This window comes from Cheilinus undulatus, linkage group 7 (genome assembly GCF_018320785.1).
Source record: "Cheilinus undulatus linkage group 7, ASM1832078v1, whole genome shotgun sequence".
Taxonomy (NCBI): domain Eukaryota; kingdom Metazoa; phylum Chordata; class Actinopteri; order Labriformes; family Labridae; genus Cheilinus; species Cheilinus undulatus.
This window is the reverse complement of record NC_054871.1, coordinates 47,583,987-47,600,543: the sequence shown is the minus strand read 5'-3', so window position 1 is coordinate 47,600,543 and position 16,557 is coordinate 47,583,987. Positions and strand designations below refer to the sequence as shown.

Genomic DNA, 16,557 nt, shown 5'->3' with positions numbered 1-16,557 from the left:
GAGAATTGCAAACAGGTGTGAAAGTGATGATGAATGTTTTTATGTATGTTCGCTGTGCAACATACTGCTGACCTGTTCAAGGCCCCTGTCCAGACACTCCTCCTCTAACCCAACAGTTCAACTCCACAGGGAGTTTGTGTGGGATGGCCTGGACAGAAAATCAATACATGAATTGATTTACCACCTTCTGTGCTCCACATCATAATGATCCACAGGGGTCGGCACCAATATTTCTAAGCACAGGCCTCAAATGGTGGACAGCCATGATAATGCACAAATATATTTCTAAATATGTTTGTTTTGCATTAATAGAACAGGACAAAGAATTTAATGCCACCAGAATGATTTTTAAAACAGTAGCAAACTATTTTCATTAGTGGATTTGTTTAAAAAATATAGCTCCTACATTCTCACAGTCTCTGGGTAAATGGTCTCAGTTTATTTGCTTCTCAGATCGCCCTCAGAGCCCGAAAGAAACCAAATATCAACGAACAGGAAGATGCACAGACCAACTGCCATAGGAATGTCACTGCTAAACCTTTTGAAGCTTTATAAAGCTGGAATAGTTTGGATTTAGCTTAACTAAAGGAAACTTAGTTTAAGCAAAAATTTTAACTTCTTGGGAAGAAACTAGAGATGCAACTCAAGACTATTCAGGCAGCTGAGTCAATGCAATATCAGTTAGGTCAATTACTTGAGACAATATGCAATGAAAAATGTAAATTCAAGAAATATTTTTGTCTTTGCTAACCCTAACCCTAATCTTATTAATATGTTCATATAAATGAAATCACATAAGTTGAATCGGATAAGTTTAGTAAAAAAAAAAAATGTTGGGAGGAGAGAAAAGATACTGTGTTATAGGGAAAAGGCTAGGTGACACACTTAGAATGAAATCACTGCATGGTTGTAAGTTTGAGCCATTAAATTAAATGACAAAAATGTTATGAGGAGCTGATAAAGCAAGACCAGAGGTCGCATTGTATGAGTAAGTTATGTTTTTGTCAAAACTAGAGCGAGGTACGACTGGGTTAAAAAAAAAATAATAATAAAAAAAAATAAATAAATAAATAAATAAATGTATGTATGTATTTTTTTCTAGTTCTTCTCCTTGCGCAACCAGTCTCGGCTTTTCATCACTCTTGCAGCTTGAAACTTGAGCTGCACTGCCCTCTAAAAGGCTTTAGGCTTAGACTCAAGGTCTAAGTCTTATGTCCAGTCATTTCATTTTGGATATCATTATCAACAAGAGCTGGATATGTATGCAAGATGTGCCACAAAGATGTAAAATATAATGTAAATGCTACTAGTTTAGGGTCAATTTTAATGCAAACCTTGATATTTTCAAGCCAAATATGTTTTGTAACTAAAACATCCCTACACGAATCGTGAATCAATCATGAATTGAATCGGTACCTTGTGAATTGGAATCAAATCAATTCAGTCAGTGGCAATCCCCAGCCCTAGAGAGAGGAGAAATAGTAAATGACAGCTCCAAGCACTAGCAGGACGACTGCTGCCTTTTAGCTGCATTTGCAACAACAAATGTCCCAACTCCTTAAGAATCAAGCCAGGCTTTTATTACCTGTATGCTGCATGCTGCTGATGAGTTGAAGTAACCGTGTTAGCCCTAAAGTTTGCTAGAGCCTTGGTGCTGACAGGGTAACCAAAGATATTCAAGATGTGAGATGGCTCACTCCTCATCAATCCCTGCTCCAGAAAACAATGCACAACATAAAAGACATGCACAATAACATAACAAATGATGTGCAAATGATGTGCAAATTTTTTGCATTTGAAAAGGTGTGCAAATATCAGTATTGGTAAAAGAAGTTCGCAATTACCAGCATATCAGATATTTGCAAAAATACAATATTGTGCATCCTTAGTATGGGCCGATATTTATAGCTGATCCATTGGTTGTAGATATAAGCAATAAAGTTCATATCTGCCAGAACCAATGAGTAACTCTTCAAGCCAATACCTGCTAATATCATGTCGATAATATTGTGCATCCTTAACTGTTTCATCCCTTGAAGTAACCCAGTATGGAGATAAAACTTTGTGACCACAGGAGGGCTCCAACATGTAATATTTCATGGACCCCACTGAATCACCATTTCTGTAAATCCCTGTTTAACTCTCAAACTCTGCTGTAAAACTGTCTCATCACCAATATACTTCTGTCAAACTTTTGTCAACATCAACCAGTCAGTTCATTTAAAATATCAGCCCACTGCTAGAAAGCTGCACTTGTCAACAATAAACAAGCTGACTTAATGCATACTAGATTAGGATGTAAAAGCACATGGCGACAAGCAGAGACAGACACACAGGTAGCTTAACTAAATAACAAGTGTTTTGTTTCCCCAGAATGAGAGTCAGCAGTAAGAGGAGAGCAGGGAGCAGCGCCGACTCACTGTCTAATAAACTCTAATCTCATTAGACCTTTAACAGGCTCCAGCCCGGATCAGACAGCGAGGAGGGAGGAGGTACATGGCAGAAATATGGGAACAAAAATACAGCTTGTGTCAGTGTCTTCGGAGAGAAAATTACAGGTGGCTCTTAAATCCACTGACACGCAATGTCCGGAAGGTCATGGCTACTTGTGGACCTCCGTGGGAAAAGGAGAGGAGGCGAGAGAAAAGCGTGAGCGTGTTGAGAGAGCAGGAATGAAAAGACCGAAGTTCTCTCGCAAAGTTCCCAGTGGAAAGCACAAAGTATGTGTTTGCCAGTGTGTGGGCAGCGTGCGGGTGTAATGATGGGGTTGTGTCGCACAGGCAGAGGTCAGCCAGCCGGCCAAGAGGAAAGGCTTCAACAACAATATGATGTCATCAAAGAGGGCCAGAGTGACTCATCGACCTCAGACGAAGGAGGTACGAAGAATTTTAATGAGATACCTCCACATGAGGAACCCATAAACAACATTCTTCTTCTCTAGAGGAATAAATCTAGTACAAAGGGATGGGACCAAACACAGAACAACTTTGATTCAAAAATAACTTAGAAGAAAAAAACTCTGACGGCTGAAAAGGCCTCTGTTTGATCCCTGCTTGTTTAGAATCAGTTCAGTGATATGAAGATGATGAGGGGAATAAACGTAAGAGGCCTATAAAAAGAATCAACTTTCCTTAAATAAAGCTCTCATTACCAAAGAAGAGACAATGACCCAATTACATCCCCAAGAGCTCAGGAAAGAATAGTGTCTCATCTTCCATCAGCGAACCACACACAGACACACTCGCACTCAGCGCTCACGGTTAAGAGAAGTAACTGTCAGTCAAACCCTCTTTATGAACCATTACTCAGCAAATAAAGCAGAGTTCAGATTAAGAAAATCACGACAATTTTAAGACTACTTACTTCTACTGTGCGCTCTGGAGGGTTTGGGTCTAACTTCCATAGAAATATGATACTGTTGTTCATTACATATCAGTTAAGGATGTAATTTAGTAGAAGGTCAGACAAAATGGTGTGCAAATACTGTTGAAAAAGTTAACTTTTTAAATCAGGGATTTGAGTGAATGGTTTTGATGCTATGTCAGGATAGAATCTGAACAATTAAGACTTATAAGGAACAGCTGCATGGTTCTCCATTAAATATACAAACTGCAGAAGTTGGGGTTTAAGGGGCCTTCTGTGATTCCACTCTTTCACCGGTTTGATAAGTAAACTGGTGGCACTAAATTTTAGGGATGCACTGATATATCAGTATTTATCTGTCCTCTTGACAGCAAACAATGTGACATGAACCAATGTTAGTACCAGGCCTTTAACATTTGTGTCATATGAATGTAACACTTTCATCGAGTACACCTAACTGCTGATTCTGAGAAGAAGCTTTTCATCAGGTAGAGGAGGTGACCTGTTGGACAGCCTCCATGTGATGTCATGGTAAAATGTGAGAAAACCTTTGCATTGTGGGAGTATGACACCAGAGTCAGTCCTAGTTTTTACAACTTGTGCATCTCTACAAATGTAACTTGACTTTTGGTTTGAAAACAAGTGTTACGACTACGGATGCCCAGATGTATCAATTTGACACCAGTGTTGGCTGATATAGGCCTGGTTTAAGACAATGGCAATATAAACCAAAACTACGAACATATTGTCTTATGAAGAATAGTCATGATGTAGAGTCTTATGTGAAATATAATCTTACCAGATGACAAAGGTCATTATGTGCACAGTTATGCTCAGGAACTTTACCCCTTGCTGTAGAGACTGGCAGGTTTAATGCTATTCCAGAGGAGGACAGAGTGTGTTTGGTGTGTAACTTTGGGGAAACTGAGAACAAGATTCATTTTCTGTTTTACTGTCCAATTTATGATGACTTCAGGATTTACTTTTCAGGAAAATGTCCTCGATTACTGCTGACTTTTCTGGTTTGAGGACTATGAAAAACTTTTGTTTTTTGTAGTCTGTTCTGTTTCAGAAAAGGAACTTTTGCTACAGCAGATTTTATCTGCAAAGCCTGGGAGAAAAAGCAGAGTGTGTTGTTTACTACTGAGCTGGGAAAAGATCATGCAACTTTGTAATTGTTATGAATTATCTTTTTGTAAAACACTGCAATTGTATTTCTGGTGTCTTTTAAACCCATGAGGGTTGGGCACTTTTTGTGCATGCCACATAAACAAAGTACAATCAATCAAACAACATCAGTAACCTTGAAACCCGCTGACTGTGACTGTCCACCATCGTCTCAGACGGTGTATGCCTTTGGAAACAGATGCAATACCAAAGTTTAGCATTAAATATTCCCAGGCAAGATTTCCTTTGCACATCTGTTGATTCAGAAGTAGAATGTATACAGCAACTTTACCAACGCTTATTTCATTGAATAAGCCTTAAAAATGATGTGAATTTTTCATAACTAAGGATAATGAATTTTTTAAAAATAACATTATTTGAAGATATTTTAAAAATTAAAATGTAAGTTTTGTCATATCTGTGCAAGAGGAGAAGAGAACTACAAACTTGAGGGTTTTCCACAAGCTGTCAGCCAAACAGCCAACTACTTCTTCCCATTGCTGACTTGGATGTAGTCAGACTAACAAGTTGTGACTTGCTTCTCCTGTACATTTCAGAAGCACCCACCTCTTCTAAAAACATTACTTTGAAGATGCCTCTATTTTTTGTGTAAACTCTGCCACTGAGAGTGTGAGCAGAGGGATGCGCTCATGCCTCTGGAACCCTCTAGCAGGGTACCAATGGTTGAAAATGTCAGTCAAAAGCCCTGTACTTAAAGATATCTTTGAATGGAGGCCAGTTCAGCTGTTTCTAATCCGTTTCAGGTAGTCAGGAAATCAAACGCTGATTGGCGTTCACCAGAATCAGATTCAGCCACACTGTCATTTTAAACATTAGTATTCATCTTTCACAATCTTTACATGTCAACATGTCTAAAAATGACTACTGAAATTTTACTTAAAGAAGCAGCTTTTGGGCTGTGTAATAATTACACAATTACTCAACTTTCCATAGCACACTCATGATAACTAAAGGCGTCCACAGAAATCTCTCAGTTCTTGCCACTCTCCCTCATTGGCTCCGACCTCTGACTGCTGTGACTCCTGCACTCTGACCTTTGGCTTGCAGACAGCTTCAATGCCTTTACTCACTCTCACGCACAAAATACCACCAAGCTATCTGCTTTCTATCTTTGTGAACAAAATACCGTGTTATATGAGTCAACAAGGTGGAGAGGAAGACAAAACATCCATGTAACAGAGCACCAGCGTGGAGGTGAATCACTGACCTGACTGTGAAGGGCCAGACAACCACAGCACAATCAGTATGAGCCTTTTTATTTGCCTCATCAAAGAAATGTCAGCGCTCAGTGTCAAACAACTGCTACAACCCTGGAGATAGTTAGAGGAGGGGGCAGAGAGCTGACACACTCAGCATTTGTCCCTTTTGGTCCTGACGCCTTCACTTAACACTCATCAGCTTCTGTTACTGGTAGCCTTACACACAACCATAATCTCTGCTGGCCACTCTACACGTGTCGGTCAGTCCTGAAGATCAGAGGGGGCTCGAGACAAAACCCTGTTGTGCATCTGTCAGGCGCTGCCCACCTCCCTCCCCTCCCTGCCATAGAAGAATTGGGAGGTGGAGCTCTGCTTGAACAAGGGGCACGACACCGGAGGAGCAGCTTGAAACCTCGAAATTCCCCTGAAAAATCAGGTGACAGGCGACGAACAATAAAGAAGTGGGACTTGAGGGTGTCACCCAGGGGCAGTGAAGCGCTCAGTCCCCACGGAGCGCTAAGCACAGATCAGACCAGGCAATCAGTGACAGCTTTGATCTCAGCCTTTTATGTTGTAAAAACGTTACACCTGCACAGCCGTGTCCTTTCTTGTTCCCTGTCACCGGCAGAACAACTCAAGATTGAAGAAAAGGCATGAGGGGTGCCATTTGTGCATTCTGCAAAATTGGAAGAAACCTACAGGAAAAATAGGAAGCATCTTTTGAGTGCTTTTCACCATTACACAGTCAGACAAAACGCTTTCATGGGGGGGTTGTACCCTTCATGCCTACACTGAGGAATTACAATCAACTGTCAATCCTAGAAAACACAAGACAGGGGTGAAAGAATGTGGTAGTTTCAAGTGTCCACCTCTTTATCTCCACCAAACAGGCTTCTCAGAGTCGAGGGAAATTCCACAAAGCACAAATAGCTTTGAAACGAGCATGAATACTCTGAAGTGATACGAGTGTGGCAAATGAGGCGGGTCCCCCGGTAGCGATTTTACAATGAGGTCTCTGATCTTCGTACCTGCATGGCCAGACAGACACATTATCAGCTCTTTGACATTCCAGTAATTCTACACAAGACCTTGACATCTTTTCATCTCAACCACCCTGCCTACGTGGAGACGAGTGATGCAAAAGAGGGGGGCCTGCATGTTTTTGACATTATTTTACATTTGGGCAGTCAGGTGTTTTTATATAGAAATACTGAAAGTAAACATTCCACTCTATGCTCTTAAGATTTAGGTATACTTACCCAATATAACCCTTAAAAGCAGGTCAGTATTCAAGCTTTTCACAAGTGTTTCTCAGTCTGTGTGCTTCGATTGACTGCTAGACACTTGACGATTCGAGGCCCAAAATTTACGTCCAGTACAGTGGTGCAGTAATGAGTCCTAAAACCCAGAATGTGGAAGCATTTTAACTCATCTGGCTCCCTCATTTTGAAATCTATGGCAGCTTTGAACTAGTCTGTAGTTAGATGCCCGAAATCAAGTCTGTGCTAAACACAAGCTTAAGAGATCTTAACTTTTTTTTAATGTTTTTTGAAACATAAAATACATCTGTAATGACCCACTAGTGAATTTTAAAGCTATTTCATACCTGAAAAAAGATGGTTTTCTAACAAGTAGCTAACCAGGACTACATAGTGTGGCAGGGGTGTTATATCATCATATCAAGCGTGTAAACTCTTTACTAGTCCACCTTTCACCTGGTGTATGTTTTAGCTTAAACTAGTTGAGACAAAACATTGCACTTTGTTAATAGAGAAAGAGAAAAGTCTAAAATAAAGAGATGAGAGCACCAAATATAGGCTGAAAGCTTAGTAGTGGGTCATCAACTTCCTTCATAGTTTTACTTTTAAGGATGCACAATATTATTGTTATTATAACAATATATATATCTGAAGATATTGGCATAAAAGTTAAAAACTGATATAAGTATATATATGCGGAAGTGGCCTGCATGGCGGCCCAGGGGTTAGCACTGTTGCCTCACGAAAAGAAGGTCCCTGGTTCGCTTCCTGGTCAGGACCTTTCTGTGCGGGGTTTGCATGTTCTCCCATGCATGCTTGTGTTCTCTCTGGGTACTCCGGTTTCCTCTCACCACCAAAAACATGCTCATTAGGTTAACTGATCACTCTAAACTTGCCATAGATGTGAGTGTGAGCATGTCTGGTTGTCTGTCTCTATATGTCAGCCCTGCAATTGACTGGCGACCAGTCCAAGGTGTACCCCGCCTCTCACCCAATGACAGCTGGGATAGGCTCCCCCCAAACGGTATAAGCTGAATAGAAAATGGATGGATTGATGTATGGAAGCCCTAAAGGACCATGTATTCACATATATTATTTACTTTGTTTTCCTCTGACAATGAGATAAATCAACTCATTATCACAGGAAACAAACATTGTTATCCTGTGATAACATGACAATTAAGAAGTTATCATGGGAAAACCAGCATTATCTCAAGATAACGACAAAAATAAGTCAAGATCACAAGGAAACGGACAGAAATGATTTATCACAGGAAAACTGAGCAAATAAAATATATGAATATATGGCCCTTTAGGGCTTCCATAGATATGAACATTTCTGCTGATACTCACAACTGAAATATCAGCTGTATATATTGACTGTAAGTAGAAATAGGTTTGTTTAGCTTTAGGCAGGACCAACTGACCTACACCAGCTGTCTTTGGTAATCCTTATTCTCTAATCTGAGACTGACATTGTCGTGTATGACAAGAGACACTGTTATTGAAAGTTAAAAAAAACTATTGCACCATAAATTGTAGCCATATACATTTTTTCCCCTCTGGAAGCCCTCTGTTTTGCCCACCTAATGATGCTATCCATGCCTTTGTAATTCTTACAGAGGCTTTCTAGGGAGTCTGGAAACATGGATGACTTTCGGGGGATTTAAAGATTAAATTCACATCAGTAACTCTGACATTGAATGTTTTTTAAAATCCATTTTCAATTTATTTTTTGATAATTTCTGCTGCTAGCTTTAGCAGTAGCCACCATAATGTTTCCCACAATGCATTGTGACAGGCTGTGACAACCAATGGCGGGTTGTTGCTAGGTCATGCTTTGCCAAACGGCACAAACTTTAACACTCTGAAACTGGACAAGACAGCCTGAGGAGTTTACAATGGAGAGAACGAGACACAGAGAGGCTGTGATGTGTCTGTGTCACTGTGAACAGGAAATCCTTTGAAGAATGGCTCAAAAGAAGCCAATTCCAAAAAGTGCAAGGACTTTTTTGCTAATTTGGAAAAAATGTAAAGACTTTTTGTCATGTCTTTTTTCACTTTTTGGTACCAAGAGAGACAGGAGAACAAGTCTGTGCAAAAAAACACAGTCTTAGTAACTATTGTTTAAATCCTTGAGTTTTATTTCCATATACTGTTTTCTCTTGTATTTATATTTTGATAACTTTTTTCAATTGCAGTGCCATTCCTGCAGCCCACATACTGTTAAAGCCAAGGTTGTCCTGGAGAATAGGATGTTTAGAGCTTGACTGTGCACCACATTGCTGATGTTTTACAAGCTTTTTAAGACAAAAAAGTCCAGGTGAGAGAGAATGGTTAAAAAATAGCTTCGGGCTCAGAGGGTTAACCTTTTCCATGTGTTATAAGAACTGAAGTTTCCTTCTTTATTCATCCTCTAACATGAGAGTGTGTTTAAAAGACTTAAGTTTACGGTCTGAACTACATCTATATGTTGATATTTGCTGAAATTAACTTGTAGATTTCAGCACATTGGATGAATGAATGTCAACAAAAATACGCATTAGCTTTACAACATTAGCTTTTGACCTCTGTTGATTACAAGCATGCTTCAAAAGTCAAAAAAGAAGTATTAGTTAATGAAGATCATCTTGATGAAGAATACATCAAGGAATCAAACTTTTTAGCAGTAATCCAAAAACCCTAAAAGAAGACTCACAGGCTTTTGGTTGATGGTACCTAGGTGATGCCAACACCTGGGTCAGCCTACAAAATACTTCATTACTGCAGCACTCTTTGGAAGAGAGAGGCACTGATTCCAAAAATCAGGGGTTAGGCCGATAGTGATGTTTGAAATAACAGTTTAGTCCATCTTTTACTAGTTCTGCTTATGGTGCAACACTCCCACATCACCAAAAACTCATGTTTGACCATGAAGCAGATGACAGTTTGTCCAACAGGTCACATCTTCCAGTCAATTATAAATGCCTTCATCAAATCAGCAGTTAGGTGTGGGGGTAACAGTTCCTAGCACTATTATTTTATGGGTTGCAGGCTGAGAAGGTACAGAACCCGAGGTCTAGCATGTAGCTAGTCGAAAACCATCCATTTCAGGGAAATTAGAGGATTGATGTCAGATGTCTGGGATTTGTTCCTTGATTGCAATTTTTCCTCTATATTGCAGCTGACAAACTGAAAAAAAGTTGTGTTATGGCAATGAACAAAATGTTAAAAAACAAGACAGTAAAGTATGCAGCGCTGATAGCCTGTGTGTCTGTGTGCCCCATGTTTAGAGGCTCTGGTCCTTAAGGCCAACAGCCTAGGTTCAGGTCTGACCGGTGGCTCCTTTCTCACATGTTGATCCACTCTCTCTCTCTCTTCTTCTGACTAGAGTATCATGATAGTGCTGCAACTTCAAGCCACTGGCTATATCCACTGAGATTTAATTTCACACCAAATAATGGTCTGTGCAGCTCAGAGGAAGCAGCACATTTACACAGCGTTGTTTTGACTTTTAACACTGAGAAATGGCAGAAACCTTGTACTGAATATTGACTTTGCCAAAGAACAGAGTTATGTAAGTAGAAAATAGAGCAGCTTTGTTGGGGTTCAATAAAATGTCAGCAAAACATCAAAGTGAGACATGCAGGGACGTTTCTGTCCTCAGCACAAGCTTAGTGTTTTCACATAACCTTTAGAGTAAAAACACATTTTTCCTTGGACTTAGAGGAGCTTACAGTAGAGAAATCTAAAGGTAGATATTTGCTTTTCCTCTGTTTTAAAGCTCATCACTCTCAGTTTTAATAAAGCAGCTAAGGCTCCCCACATTTCTCTATTTTCTTCTCTCACTAACTTTACAACTCCTCTCAGTAATGCAGATAAAACAACCACCATGTCGTCCCACCCTGCTTTTCTCACGTACATTCACAAGCCTCAGTACAGGAGGGATCTCGAGTGTAAGAAAAAGACTTTGGCATACAGCATTGTCAGCAACTATGAGAGAACTGAGGACCCTTCTTTGGGGTAAAGCCCAGCTGCAGTCAGAACAGACAGCAGACTCAGAGTTGGCTCAACTATTAACTGCTCTCAATCACTACCATTATAATGTCGGGCTGCTAGTCAACTGGCTGGCTTGGGATCACCATGATAACCGTTAATCCGTAGAAAGATTAGAGAGCCAGTAATGCAACATGCTGCTTTTAATCCGCACAGATTTTCTCTGTTTTGTTTCAGCTTGACCCTAACAATGGGAAACACATATTCATGCTCACTGATCCATGCTCAGTCACGGTGAGTGTACTAACCCGGACAAGGGTGCTCTTAGCCTGAGCTCGCTGGGGCTGTGCTCCTGGGGTGCCCTGCTCCCTGGACCCACTGCTGTGCGCCCTGGCCACGGCTCCAGACGTACCATTTGTGCAGACCCCAGCTCCAGGACCAGCCCTGCGAGGTCTCTGCTTGATGCCATCCAAGAGGCGCACCAGAAGAATGTTGCTGGGGAGCTCATCCACGGCACACTCCACCAGTGTGCGGCACTCCGGGCAGCGCAGCTCTCCACGTGAGCCCAGAATGCCTTGGAGACATCGTCTACAGAAGGTGTGTTGACATGGGAGAACCTTTGCAGAGGCGTCCAGGCGCTCCAAACAAACAGGGCACTCGAGTAAATCCAACAACACGGACTCGTCCATTTCTCTCAGAGTTCTGCTTCTACTTCAGCAGAAAGACATGATGCAGTAGAGGGACCAGTGCTGTCACGTCACTCCCATTCCTCGGCTATGGCCATGGCATCTGCATCAGCTGTAAAACAGGGTCAAGATATGCATATTAATCATCAGTGACAACAGGAAATAGGTCATGGTATGCATCCACCAAACATCTCATATGGCTTAAATGGTCTGCTTTGTTTTTTTTTGGAAAACCTCGGGCTATTTCTTTATAGTCAATAATCTAAAATCAGTTGAGAAAAAGCCAAACTGATTTACTTTGCTTGGACTGAATTGCAAAAAACCTTGAAGCCTAATGAGCTGCTTTCATTGGATGCTTTCAAAAGGATGTTAAATGATTTGGATGCAAACACATCTGGCTGCAGATGTTCTGCCTTATTTATTTATGACTTGTGGGCAATTTTGACAAATATTTGCTGTTAAAATTTGTAACTTTTATGTTTGTCAATGCATTCTAACTTGTACTGTTTTCTTTGTACTGCTGCTCATTGTTTATCTAGTACTGTTAATTGGCCAGGATATAGTCTTGACAAAGATGGGGTTTCCTGGTTGAATAGATTAAAAAATAAAACATTTTCAGAATTCAGATATTTTTACGTGTACTTTTTTGGCTGCAATATTGGCACACAGCAATGTAAGCGCAGAAGCATGAAGGTTTTTCATCAAGGCTGATTTACTTGAGGGGGTCTCTTCTTTAAGACCGGCTCAGACTACACGACGTTTTTGGTTGTTCACGATGACACCATGTCAGACTATACGACCAAATCTTGTCCTGTCTTGGCAGACAGCCTGGCCACACTACAGGAGTGTTCCCGATCGCTCACCATATGCAGACGTCACCACCGTCTCCATGACTGAGTGCGAGTTCACAGGTTGCCAGGGGGTGGGCCAAAGAGTGTCAATCACTCTGAAACAGAAGTGCTCGTTCTGATTGTAGTGGTCTTTTGCTCGTAAAAAAAAAAAGAAAAAAAAAAAAAAAAAAAAAAAAAACTGTGGATTGGATTATGGATAACAGTTATGGATGTATAAAAAGGAGGACAATATGGACTGGCTCTCCTTCAGATATAACTTAAGGTATGCATGTGATAACGTAAATAAAATAAAATATACACATTAGTTTCAGGGGATAAAAGTGGTAAATCTTGTAAGTGATGATGCAAAGATAACAAGATTCTCTTGTTGTTAGATGTCAGGATTCACGTCGTTAACGTCAGGTCAGGGTGTCAAATTAGACGACAATGTGGAAAAATTCTGACATGCTGGTTTTTTAACCAGTGAAAGGATCTATCACCCTCTGGCTTTCCTGCTGCGATATTAGACATATTTTTGAAATAAGTAGCTAACTGTACAGCCTCAAAATTTAAATACAGAACCCTGAAACAATTGTATTTTTGTAATACAAAGTATATATCAACAAGATGAAGAAATTCTTACCAGTGTGTTGATCAATTAACGAAATGAAGTCAAAGAGACACGTTTTGTAATGTTGACTTTTACAGTGCTTATTTAAATGAGTGCTGCACTGCTACGCCAGTGTGCTGACAGTGTGCAGGTGATTAAAAAAGTAATGTATTTATTTTAGACCCTAATCTCATCACAAGTTATGCAGTTTTTCTGACACGTTATTACACAGTACTGCTAAGCTTTAAATAGAAAGTGGGGGAAAGGATATTTTAGATCTCATCAGGGACTTGATCAAACCATAATCCAGTAAAATAAGGTTTTCTTTAGGGTTTACCACAGGTACTACCACACCAAACATTGCTTTAATAGCGTCTGTGAAATCCAAGCAAAGGAATTAACATGAAGCCATGGAAACATTAATTAAAAATTGATCATGCTTTTGGGAATCTGGTGTATCGATGTTTTCTCACGACCCTTGTTGTCACAGACAAAATGATGCATGCAGCAATACTGCAGCAAAGCGACAAAACAGCATAACACAAAACTACTGTATAAATGTGTGCCGTTAAAGGATTGACTGCCAAGTTAATCTAATTTAACCTGCACGGATAATGACACCTGCAAACGGTGATCCCAGATCAGTGGAACCGGGAACTTTGCACGATTAGCACGCTATTGAAAAACAGAGAAACTGCAAGTGAAAGTCTGAGATTTACTTTTTAAGAAAGACGAAAACATGCAGAGAACATAATCCCAAGCATCATCGACTCTCTAAAGCTGGTATGCAATAACAAAACGACAAATAAGCCTGCCTAATGTCATGATTCTGGCATTAACGGGTGCATTTCAGGGACAAAATCCCGATTTTTCAGGGATTTTAAGCAGCATAACGTTACTCAGAAAATGTCAATATTACGTAACACTGAACTACATGAAAAACATGCACTGTTACTTAGAAGACTTCAGTGGTAGTTATGCCGAGCTAAAGAGCAATTTCCCTGGTAGTTTAACTGAAAAATAAAGTTAGTTTACAGAAGGTGTTAGTGTTTTAAGGGCTACCGTGTTAATTGGCGGCTTTCGACCGAATGCGTCTGTGGTTGGCTGCATCAGTGTCCAACAGATTCAGCTTTCTTTACCCCTTCAAAAAGTTTATATGAAGAGTATTTTTCACATTATAAAAGCAATCTGAATTAAAAATCGACACTTGAACATTAGTTGTAACTAAGACAACCACAGACGCATTCGGCTGGTAGTCGTCAGTTAACACGGTCACTATTTAAACCGTTGCACTGGCAAAATTCGCTACTTGATGTCGCCACATTTTAAGTGACTTTAAGTTGTTTTAGAGCCCCCCTCTTTACAAAACCGCTTTCAGTAACTTAATGGATGAAGTTTATGTATCGATAACACTTCAGAACTTAACTTCCACAACATACAAGCCAGCTTACCTCTTCCAAAACACGACTCCTCCTCTCGCTGCCTTGTATCTCCCAATTTCTGCTTTCCTGCTAGTTAGCAAGCTACCTGGAATCTACAAGCCACTTCTATGGAGTATCCGCTTCGAAAGAACAAGTTTTATTCTAACAGAGGTTTTGTGAAGATGTGTCTAGGCTTTAATACAAAGACACCTCTAATTTATACTAAAACAAAACATAACATGACAAGGAAACAGGCGAGACAACGGAACTCCAACTGCTCCCACCGCCATGCTAGTACGCTACTTCTGTTCTGCTGCTGGAAACAAGTGAAGAGGGGGAGGGAGTGTGAGGCTTTCCAGGGCTGTCGGGAAACTGGACAGTTCCGCGGGCAAAATTACGTGAACGAGCTCAGCATAAAAATAATTAATATGGTAATCAAAGTGGAGCATCGTTCTTGTTATGGAGCAAATCACATTAAGTGCTCGCACTTTCTTCAAACTGTTAAAAGAAAAATCACACAATCAGAACAGGGCATGTTTAAGTAAAACAGTGCTCTTTTCCACCGTTTAATCAGCACATGCACTCTATTCCAAAACATCATTAATGAGCTATATGAAAGAAACCCTTTCATTTTTATTTTTTGATATATCTTGTTCTATTATTCTATATACGTTAATAGTCTAAAAATATGTATTTTCTACATTAAAGTTACAAGTGTTTCAAAGCCAAACCGTTGGCCGAAAGTATCGAATTCCGAGGCGTACCTGAAGGCGTCGTCCAGCGTTGTCAAACGGGCGTGAACTGAATCGCATAAATGAAATTTAATGATGTGTCAAAGAGCAGCATCTTTCCCCGGCGGACTGGAAAATAGGGTTTTCATTTTGTTACCAGGCCATGAACATTAGTCTTTATCAGAAGCTGAAAGATATTGGCTTTCACAGATCTATCTCCAAAAGAAAATATTGTTTTCTGTCGTATTCAAGCAGCACGAGAAACGTTTTCCGTTTGACTGTAGGCTGCAGCTTTAACATGTGTGTGCGCACCTGGCTGTTATTGGTACCAAAACATGCAATAAGCGGTCTTTATATTTACTTTCCATGGCAGTTTGAGGTTGACGGCATAATTTGCAACATTAAGTAAATGAGTGACATCTGGTGGTCACATTTTCTGGAATTTCTGTTGGAAACTTGCAGAATTTCTTTTCCACGAGAGAACATGTCACCTTTATCCCATTTGCAAGATTTTGCTCTGCAATAGGGAACGTAAACAGAGTTTACATGCACAAAATCGAAGCGTTTTTAAGTTCTGCTTGACAGCCTTTGCCTTTAAAATGTTGTTCCTTAAAATTATTTCTGTGCACATCTTGTCTAAAGCAGTTTTTACATTGCAAACGTGGGCGGTTTTACTACAAGGCAAAGGTAGGCCGCTGCCTGATGGAATGTGCACTAAGGTTTATATGTTAAGGTGTGCATGTGTACATCAGGAATCATATAATCCATTAAGACGAGTATTTAGAATGTAGTAAAGTGCAGAAAATTATATCAAAATAGAGTTGGAATGCCCACAAATCTTTTGGAAAGACACCTGGACCCTAATCAAAGGGTATTATATGCTCTCTCTAATAATATATAATCATAAAATAAAGATATCTATGTATTATATAGCATAATATCTCTCTACCTGTACATGCACTCTAGATATTATAGTGTGTACACAGGAGTGATGATTGCCCCAGAAATCTGATTAACCACCCCAGTACTCTGAATTATGATTGGCTGTGTGGTCTGTAGGAGGCGAGATTTATACTTCAGTCAGTTTAACAGTCTGTGCAGCAGCAGGCTGCTTGAAGCTGTTTTAGCATTGCTCATTTGCTTTTCTTGGTACTTAGTCTTCTCCTTAAGACATTGAAAATGCAGCTAAGAGAAGTTACAGTATATGTCACCCTGTTGTGTTACTTTTAAATATACTGTAAATCAAGGCGCTTGGATAATTAATAAAATCAATGATTTATGGATAAAACAATCTT

At 40.0% G+C, this 16,557-nt stretch overlaps 1 protein-coding gene across 1 annotated transcript in view; it reads right to left on the bottom strand.

Annotated features, from left to right (window-relative positions):
- Positions 1-14,832, bottom strand: part of sh3rf1 (SH3 domain containing ring finger 1) — a 101,751-nt gene extending 86,919 nt beyond the window's left edge. The window contains exons 1-2 of the mRNA XM_041790852.1: positions 14,562-14,832; positions 11,293-11,782 (exon numbers count right to left, since the gene is read on the bottom strand). Of these exons, the coding sequence (XP_041646786.1) occupies positions 11,293-11,673 (381 nt within the window). The 5' untranslated portion in view covers positions 11,674-11,782; positions 14,562-14,832. The remainder of the gene's footprint in view (positions 1-11,292; positions 11,783-14,561) is intronic.
- Between the last annotated feature and the right edge of the window lie 1,725 nt (positions 14,833-16,557).